The sequence below is a fragment of the Crotalus tigris genome, unplaced genomic scaffold (assembly GCF_016545835.1).
Source record: "Crotalus tigris isolate CLP2741 ecotype Arizona unplaced genomic scaffold, ASM1654583v1 scf7180000017812.1200847, whole genome shotgun sequence".
NCBI classification, from domain to species: Eukaryota; Metazoa; Chordata; class Lepidosauria; order Squamata; family Viperidae; genus Crotalus; species Crotalus tigris.
The window spans coordinates 1,054,377-1,064,772 of NW_024096651.1; the positions used below are offsets into that span (position 1 = coordinate 1,054,377).

At 36.6% G+C, this 10,396-nt stretch overlaps 1 protein-coding gene across 3 annotated transcripts in view; it reads left to right on the forward strand.

The window, feature by feature from the left end:
- LOC120307726 (zinc finger protein 318-like) overlaps positions 1 to 10,396 on the forward strand; it is a 30,383-nt gene that overhangs the window by 15,400 nt on the left and 4,587 nt on the right. For all 3 annotated transcript variants that reach the window (XR_005556626.1, XM_039342796.1, XM_039342795.1), the window contains exons 4-9: positions 3,602 to 5,032; positions 7,120 to 7,219; positions 7,484 to 7,752; positions 8,505 to 8,696; positions 9,546 to 9,645; positions 10,087 to 10,205. Coding sequence is in view for 2 of the 3 variants with exons in the window: in XM_039342796.1 (XP_039198730.1) it covers positions 3,602 to 5,032; positions 7,120 to 7,219; positions 7,484 to 7,752; positions 8,505 to 8,696; positions 9,546 to 9,645; positions 10,087 to 10,205 (2,211 nt within the window). In the remaining variant the exon portion in view is untranslated. The remainder of the gene's footprint in view (positions 1 to 3,601; positions 5,033 to 7,119; positions 7,220 to 7,483; positions 7,753 to 8,504; positions 8,697 to 9,545; positions 9,646 to 10,086; positions 10,206 to 10,396) is intronic.

The following is a 10,396-nucleotide window of genomic DNA, read 5'->3' on the forward strand; positions in this document are numbered from 1 at the left end:
CATAGAAAACTAAACATATTAATATGTGCAGTCCAGAATTTTGATTGGTTTGCCATGTGATTCTCTGCAATTAAATTATTAAATATACAAAGAGCAAATTATCTATACACAAATATACGCAAATGTTAGTTTGTAACATAAAGTTGTGGTTAATCAGGCTTAAGTGGTAAACTGATTAGTGATTTATATTGGCCTTCAGATCAGAGTGTCAAGGCTAAGGAAGAAGAAGGAGAAGGAGAAAATTGGGGAAGAAGATCTTGTATTGATTTGCTTTAGTCTTACAGGATACACTAAAATAGGTCATGGTGAAGAAAAGGAAGAAAATACTTATTGGGAGGCAGCCACTATTGAGGTCTAAATGTTTTATGTATAAGTTTTCTATTTCCTTAGGTCTTCTTCCAGAACTGTATTGTCATCCTGAAATTATCCAGAAATGGAGTATGAATTTATGGATATAATAGAGTGGCAAACAAGAAAGCTATGTTCTTTCTATTAGCTTAGCAGAGAGATTGCACTTAAAAGGCTGGGCTTGGTTGAAAAAGCTGCTTTAAAAGGTAGCCTTTTCATCATGGTCTGATAAGTTTTAAAGAAGTGAAGGTTATACCTTGTAGGGACCGAATTACTAGAAGCTAAGACAGATTTAGAAAGATATTTTTCCAAAGATCCAGTCTGGTTCTTCTATATGGTAGAGTCCTCCAACAGTCATTTGTTGTCATGATCATTCATTCATTCATTCATTCATTCATTCATTCATTCATTCATTCATTCATAGTATATGGCTGCCCATCTCAAAATATGGCCAACAAAAACAAAAACATAATATAAATGTAACACATTTTAAATTAATATCTATCTCAGTGTGTCATGATTTGTTCTAGATTGATCAGACTGATCCACTTTCATGACTCTACATTAGATATATTGCAAGTGGTAATTTCTTGGAACTTTTCTTCCCCATTGTAATAAAATTTATGGAAGCGTGAAGACATTTCCTCTTGAATTCACTTGTTCAGTTATTCACTTTCATAAAGAATGTCCTGAGAATCAGGGCTGTTCCCAGCCTTTCTTCTGGTCCTTCTCAGTTGGTCTGCATTACCTAGAATATACAAGTATCTAAACAAATTCTAATTCAAGGGTTGTGATTGTGGGACAAACATTTTCTATCCTCTACAATGAAGGAGATTATAGATCAGGGGTGTCAAACTTGCAATGTGACGTGACATGACGTGACGCAATGTATCATGATTTTTTTTCCATTGCCGGTAATGGGATGGGTGCGGTTTTGGCATGATGCATCCGGTCTGTGGGCCGGCAGTTTGACACCCCTGTTATAAATATTCAGTATAGCCTGTTCAAGAACACCTGCTGTTGTGTTGGTTTCAGGTTAATTTTATGTCTTTTAAAATTATAAAATATTTAAATTTATCCTTATTTTTAGGCAGAATCCACAGGCTCCTTGATAAAGTACAACAGAGAAAGAAAGATTAAATTTGGTCTTAATTTTAGATTGCATATTTGAGAAAGAAATCATGTAGTCTTTGATTTATGACACAATTGGGACTGGAATTTCCATTGTAACTCCTGGTTGTAAGTCAAGTTGGACCTGATTTTACGACAATTTTTATGATAGTTGTTAAACAAATCAAAGCACTTCCTAAACAAATCATATGGTCTTAAGCAAATCACATAGATATTAAGTAAATACAGCTTCTCCAATGGGTGTTTTTTGCCCAAAACTGACAAAAAAATGTTGCAAATGGCAATCACGTGACCACTTGCCAAGAACTTGAATTGTGATCATGTGACCCTGGGGATGGTCCAACAGCACAAGTGTGAGTACAGGTAGTAAATCACTTTTTTTCCAAGGTTGTAATTTTGAACAGTCATTAAATGAACGGTTGTAAGTCAAGAACTACTTGTGTAAGCCAAATTAAATAATGTTAATTATTAAACTGAGGGTCTGTTTATTCTACAAACAGACATAAAACTCTGCCAAAAGAAATCTACGTTACTGATAATAATGAACATATGATAAAAACTAAACATTGCCTCTTAATGTTTAGAGAACAAAATAATAGTAGATATTTATTTTTATTTGATTATGAAAATTTATATGTCTGCCCAATTCATTCTCAGTGACTGAGTGGCTTACAAGGATAAAATCCCAATACAAAAACAATACAAAAAGCAATAACCCCCTCCCCCTGGCAACAGCAATCAAATGAGCCACTTAATGGGCCCCATATCTTTCTGGGGTTCCCAGGCCCATTGGCAGAACCATGTCTTCAGAGCCTTGTGAAAGAGTGTCAAAGTGGGGCCAATCTTATCTTAGCAGGTATATTACTATATTGAGGTCTTTTTTGCAATTGTATCTTTGGTTTTGATTTTGAAATGCAAATTTAGTATTAGTATTCCTCCTTTGCTATTCCTTTGACATGAGCTTTTCTCCTTTTTTTTTAAAAAAAAATATTGTTAGGGCAGTGATGGCGAACCTTTTAGAGACCGAGTGCCGAAATTACAACCCAAAACCCACTTATGCATCGTCAGGTGTTGGGTGGGTGTGGCCCATTGGCTGGGTGTGGCCCATTGGCTGAGCATGGCTGTGGTGGTAACGGCAGACTGGGTGTGACTAAAAAGTTCAATCAATCAATTCCAACTATGCAAGATTTTTTTTCCCGTGAGAAGTTGAAATTGATTGATTGAACCTTTTTTTTTTTTTTTTTTTTTGCACACAGCGTTGGAAGCCTAAAGCGAAAAGGTTTTATAAAACCCAGCTGAAGGCCTAGGTCTGGGGCAACAGCGCGCATGCCCACAGAGAGGGCTCTGAATGCCGCCTCTGGCACCCATGCCATAGGTTCGCCACCACTATGTTAGGGGATCCCAAATAATTGAGGATGAAGGTATAAGCATGAGGATCACTAAGCCAATTAAAATAGACTTTGTGTAAGTGTTATTGAGGGCAACTCGACCCTTTCACTTGTCTTACATGGGAGAGAGATGATGATTACCAAGACAGTTAAAATGACACTATTTTTCTTGTATTATCAGTTTTATTTCTCAGCAGCACAACAATGAAAATTGATTGGACTGCATTGGAGCATGTTCCCATTATTCATCTGATACTTACCATTTTTTGCAACTCTTTGAGCATCTTTATCAAATAGATAATGTTGTGACTTTAAATATAGACTCAGATATAATTGTGCAATATCGATAGTTTACTGTGACAAAAATAACCACATAATATTTAGAAACATGGTGAAACTGTTTCAGCTTTTTCCAATTTCTTGTTTGGATTTTAAACCAGAGGTCCCCAATCTTTTGGGCACCAGGGAGTGGTTCCATGGAGAAAGGTTTTTCCATGGACTGGAGAGTGTGTGATTTTGTGTGCTGCCTGCATCGTACGGATGAGGCTTTGCTTGTTTGTGTGGACCGGTTGCTGGCATGCTGCGACTTGGTACTGGTCCACGTACAGGGGGTTGGGGACCCTGTTTTAAACTATTGGCTATAATCCACTATATGAAGATATTGTCTTATGAAATGGACTATTGGTTACATTCATTATGGAATGCAGTAACAAATAATTTTTTTTCTTTTTTAGCCGGAAGTCTTTTCTTGCAGTTCTTCCTCTATTAAAGAGCCCCCACTTCTTTCAAATCCTTCTTCTTTGCCCCAGCGTAGTAGTGTTGCTCCTTTTTCATTGGAAGTAGAGAATTTCCTCAAACAATTCAACAAAAGTGCAGTTGCAGAGTCTACCAGTAAGGAAACGCAAGGCACTGAGCGTGACTGGAGACCATTTCCTGGTCTACATCAAAATATACTTCCTTCCGAACAAAACTCTGAAAATTTTTTAAAACAGAAAGAGCCTCATGAGTCAACATCAGAATGTGTTGACCAGCCTGGTGATTTCCTGCTTCCTCATGAAAGAGCCAGCCAGGATGGAAGTGGCTTTTCACGCATTCTGGGCATTTTGGGGGTCATGGCAGACTCTAATAATACGGAAGAAAAGAGAAGAAACAGTTTTCCTGATGATCTTGAGGATGAAGAGAAATTTCTTTATGGTGATGATGATGATGATGATGATGATTGTAATATTAGCTCTCCCTCTACTCAAAAATTAACACTGAGTGATGGGAAGGAATCTGTAAGCCAAAAAGTAGGTTCTCCACCTCCTTCATCTGTAAAACCAGAAACATTAGATGAATCCAGACCAGAGTATGAGAAGATTCATAATTTGCTTAAAACGATTGGTCTTGACATTGGGGTGGCAGAAATAGGTAAACTTGCTGCTCGTACTCAGGAACGTCTTCATGGAAAAAAGTCATCTCGTTCACCTGATCATTATTCAGTAGATTCTTCCAAGCCAGAAATGTGGGAGAGGCACCGCAGTCACAGTGAAACTTATTCTCCAGAATCAAACCAGAAGCACACACTCTCACCTACTGCTTCTTATCCATTATCTAAAGTTATACCCTCTGTTACAAAATCTGAGCACAACACAAACAAAATGTTAGGACAAGATCATCCTGTTGACCCAGTTGAGCAATCTGTTCCTCCGATATCTCTAATTCCATCAGCTCCACCATCTCTTCCTAATTTGTCACCTATACCCACCTCTGTTTCCCAGTATAGACTTTCACGCTTTTCACCTTTTCCTACACCACAATTACCACAAAACTATCCTCCTCCCACAATGGCACCTCCTGGCTATGATGCATATGGACACTACATGGCTTATGCAGCTTCTGGCTGGCCCATGTATGCTCAGCAGACTGATCCTGGGCTTACAGATATGCATGGGCTTGTCACACTAACGGTGCCACCAAATCCAACACGACCCAATCTTAGAGTTATTGAGACAGTTTCCACAGCAAAAGGGACTCCTGATATCAAAAGAGATGACTCTGTGCTTGTGCAAATCCCCACAGTAGCTTCTTATTCAAAAGTACATCCTCAGTTCTCTCAACCTTCACTAAGAGGTTCCAAGGAAAGAATATCTGATGAAAAAAACCGAGCTTCTAGGAAACAAAAGGTGGGTACTTTTATTATATATATATATATATTTATATAAATATTTTAAATATATATTATTTAAAGGCCCAAATGTTGAACCTGTGTATATTTTTCAATTTCACTAAATTTTCTTTTTGAATTTTGCTTACATTATGGCTATTTTAAGACCATTTGAAAACCTAAGCTGCTGAACACAGTATAAGGCATATTGGATGGTTAGTCATGATACTGCTATATTTCATTTCTGCTATGGGAGCTGCACTAGCTGTCAGTAGGTTTCTGAATAGAATGTTGGTCTCTTCTAGTATAGTCCTACACAAACAACTAGGAAGGCCTGCTAAGGGTTTCCACCTATCAGGAGGTATGGTGGAAAAGGGTGCAACAATAGACATTATCCAGCACAGGAGATGGAGAATCCACCAATGGGTTTTCTCTGTCTGCCTGCTCTTGAGACCAAGTTAGTCAAACTTGATATTTGGAATATCTTAGCCCTAGAAATAAAGATGGTTCCCAACCTCCTGGTATTCTGGAATCAAACGAATTTTTGACTTCCAGAAAAACTCTGGGGATTAATTATAACCAGCAGTGCTACTCGGTAAAATGTAGGGGCATTTATGCTGGGATTTAAATTAAATAGATTAGGTTGCATTTAATATTTTAATTATATTGAATTTCATATGTAAGCTCCGTAAACTTGGTTTGGTAAACAAATCTCATAAATGTGTTTCCATAATATGAGAAACAAATACTGTTTTGAACCTGGAGCAAAATAGCTTCATTTGAAATGTTCTATTGGAATAGTCAGGTTGGTTGTGTTTTCTGAGAAAAAAACTCAACATGTTCTGAGTTGTTTTATTCCAACTTTATAAAAATATGTTCTGTTTTGAGCTTGAAATATTCAAGATATTCCATTTTGTGAACAAATAGTTCATTTAAAGATTATTTTTTTGTGACCAGAAACTTGAATTTTTTTTATTGTAGGGACAAAATAGAATATTTTGCTGTGGTGTGAAAAAAGTTCATTTTATTTCAACCTTGAAATATTTTGAGCTAACAATGTTTTAGGCCCTGATTTCAAGGGATAATTAATATTTTAGAATCAAACAGACTAGATCAGGGGTCCCCTATCCCCAGGGCATGGCCCACTACCAGGCTGTGGCCTATTTGGAACTGGGCTGTGCAAGTGCAGAGCCGGTGCACACACACGCATGCTGCTCAACTTGTGCAAATCGAGTTGTGGGCATGTGCGCACCAGTCCACTGTTCACACTGCCCTACTCCCCTCTTCCCCCCCCCCCCCAACCTGGCTGCCAAGCTGCAAATGTTGGGGATTGCTGGACTAGATCATAATCTTGGAAATATGCTGATTTATTTATTAAATTTATATCCTGCCCATTTTGTCATCAAATGACTGGGCAGCTTACAAGATGATGAAAATAACAATGTAAAAGATTAAAATGATAAATATTAACATTAAAATTACCAAATATTAGCTAAGGAAGAAATCAAACATCCTGGAGGTGGGGTTTTAAGTGAATTAAGTTCATGGTGAAAAACTATTCTGTACTTTAAATTTCCTTATATTGTTGCTTGTTTTTCATTCAGTAGGGAATAAAACCATTTAAAAATTGTAAAATTATAATGCTTAACTTGAACATAATAAATTTGGGTTATTTAATACACATTTACAAATGCTTAAAATATTTCTATTATGTTGGAATTGATTGATTCCAAACATGATTGCAGATACTTCAGTCCATTAATTTCAATAGGTTTAGAGACACTTTATCCTGCATTGTTTGTGACTTTCTTATATTTTAGTTATAGACCATAGTGCTTCCCAGCAGAACATAGGTAATGCTAAAAAACTTTGATGTGATCCTTCACTGAAAAATAAACACAGATGCAACATGTAACAAAAGAGATGCTGTCTCTGATAAAATCTAAATTTGCATAATTATTCAAATGATTACTCAAAGTGATTATTAAAATCACTTGAATTCAAGGTGCAGTGGACATTTACCACATTGATTTTTGTAATGTTGCTTTACCTTTTGCTAAGGAAGATGGTGGTTTATGGCTTTTTTTTTCTTCAACATTTTTCCAGGTAATAGAGGAAATTGAGAAGTTGAAAGCTGAACAAGAAGCACGGCAAAAAAAACTACATTATCTCAGAGCTGAGTTAAACAGACTTTCGAAACAACAAGGTATTGTTTCTTCTCATGCCCCATCTTCCCTGGGATGTTTTTAAATAGAGTTTGATATTGTTTAGTCAGCTGGATTAAATGGGTTATGTTTCCTTCCTTTCTGTTATATGCATCCCAGGCAACATTAGCTTGTTTTACACTCAGTGGTGCACCCCTTGTATTTGGGTGGGCCATGATATTTAATAACGTTAATGATTACAATCATTTTGCATTTGTGAACATAATTTTCTTGCCTTTTGTACTCAACCACTTCGTTTGATTCAGGGGAATTGCTGCGGAAGAAACGGAGGGAGAAGGATGGACACAAAGACCCCTTGCTAATAGAAGTCAACCGACTGCAAGATAACATTGTGAAGGAAATAACTCAGCTGAAGATGAATGCTGATGCTGCAGAGAAGAAACAGTCTGAACTTGACAAGGTAGCCCAGATCCTGGGGATTAATATTTTTGAGAAATCCCGGAAACTGTCTTCAGAAAGTAAAGACTCTTCAGAAAATGCAAGAATTCAGGAGAAAACTTCTGATCTAGTCAAGGTAAATTCTGAGTGCTGATGCCATAGCCTGTATGAAAGAAAGGGCATTTTTTGCCATCTATGTCTATGCGAATGTGTGTGTTTGTGCGTGTGTACACATGCACTGTACCTTTGAGTCAGTGTTGATTCCTTATGATTGCCTGGATAATTCCCTGCAGATTTATTTGTAAGATTTCAGAAATGGTTTTGCCATTGCCTCTTTCCTAGATTTGAGAAAGAAGGACTGGTCCAACTAATACAATAGATACTTTGTACAAGACTTGAAATATCATCCAGAATTCTAAATACAAATGGAGGGGGAAGTGTTACACATCTATTATTCTATCTGTTTTGAGATTGTGCACAGTACAACATACAATCTTTCAACTATTCCTTGTTTGGTTGGAATTACGCATATTATATTCCTACACATACATTGCATGCAGCTCCCCGCCTCCAATGTATGCCTTGTGGTTTGTATATTTAATTCACTGATTGCTTATATACCAATCATTTAGACAACATATCTGCGCCTCAATGGAAGTTTTTTCCTGTTGACTGAACAGCATCTGAATCAGTAATTTCAGCTCCCTGAAACAATGACATTTTCATTGGTTTGACCAGTATATGATCTATACTGCAACTGGTCTCTCTTTTTGTCTCTTACACGCACATAGACACTGTGTGTGTGTGTGTGTGTGTGTGATATTTACTAAAAGCTGATTTTAAGGAACTGTCTTATTATATATCTTATAGATTTTTTTTTTAATGTAGGAATCAAAAACTAATAATGACAGATTCAGGGGAAAGAGTCCTAAGCCTATGGAATCTTCTTCACAGCCATTGCAAAGGACCAGTATTTATGACTACTATGATACAGGGAACCATTGGTGTAAAGATTGCAATACTACCTGTGGAACTATGTTTGATTTCTTTACACATATGCATAATAAGAAACATAGACAGGTAAGTGTCCAGTCATCAATTTGTCATTAATGTATGTAAGCTATAAAATACATTTTTAATGGCAAAGAATTCTATGCCAACTAAGTATGCCTTTAAAAAGTTCATTTGTTTATTTAGCATGGTCACCAAATTTGTTATATTTATTTAAAATGGACTGCATAGCAACCAGTATTGGATGTCATTATTCAATCTATATTTATCAATACACCATGCCACTAAAGCCTAAACTCTTATGGAAACTGAAGCTTTGTGGCAACTTATGTGATATGTGAAATCTCTTGTTTTTTGACCGATGCACTTGGGAATAAATTCACTTATATATATTCTGTGGTGTCTGAACCATAAGCAAATTCAGCTGCCATTTATTCTATAGTTCAAATTTTTTTTCAATGTAGGAATCAAAAATTATTAATAAGAAATCTGGAAGAAAAGGCTGAAGCTAATAAAATTGACTATGTTTTTTGGGATTTATAATCAGCTGTTTAAAACATAGCATCAGTTTGATTTGACTGCAGTCTGTGAGATGATAGAGTACATACATACTGATATGTTTTAACTTTCCATACTTCATTTGTAGTAAGTCAGGCATGTCAAACTCGTGATGTCGCGCGACGTATTGCGACTTTCCCCCCATTGCCGACAATGGGGTGGGCGCAGTTTTGGCATGATGCATCCAGCCCGTAGGCCGGTAGTTTGACATGCCTGTAGTAAGTTATAGTGGAGTGAGAGATTGCAATTCTTCCACATATGCTGCTGATATCAATTTCTTTTTGACTAATCTTCACTTTGACCAAAAGCCAAGCCCCTTTTCATGTATCAGTCTATATGTTTTTGTCATTGTGCAAATAGACCCTGGATCCATATAACAGACCTTGGGCAGCAAAGACTCAAATTGAAACAAAGCAGGAAGTCACAAAACGAATTGACAAAATACCCGTTCCAGCCAAAGGTATGCTGTCTGTCTTAACTTTAGTTGTTCAAAGCACACTGTCACAGGCCATTGTAATGCTAAGCAGTGCACAACTTTGGTTGCTTATTTATTATTTATTTATCAAATTTATTTGTTGCCCATCTCATGATTCTGGCAACTTTGTTTACATTTTTCCTAAGTTTTAAGCAATTTTTTCTATATTAATACTTTACTTCAGAAGTAAGTAGGAGTGGAAAAGCAATTTATGTTTGATCTGTATGCTGGGTTGAAATACTATAATAAGGAATGATGGACAAAAGTTGTTTTTTTATTTAAAATTTCAGATCAGATTATTCTAGTAAGAATTGGGTTGAGGATCCATAGTATAGTTTGCTGATATTTTAATAGTTGCTTTGTGCCTGTTAAATTTAGTTTCTTAATATATTTTTGTGACTGAATCTTGGGGGGGGGGCATTTTAGGTTCTGAATTTCTTATCCCAGTCACTGGATATTACTGCCAACTCTGCAGTGAATTCTTTGGAGACCAGATATCAGCAGAACAACATGTGAAAAGTCATCTACATAATGAGAAATATAAGGTTAGTGTTCAGAATATTAGTTTTGAATAATTCATTGGAGCATATCATAATTAGTGCCATGCCCTTTAAAACCCATTTTGTTCATCTTGACTTCTGCTAATGGCAAAGGCAGGACAAAGCCATCTTTGGCATCTATAGGTATAGCTGGGATATGATATTATCTGACCTTAGGGCTTAGGGAGTTGTTGCCT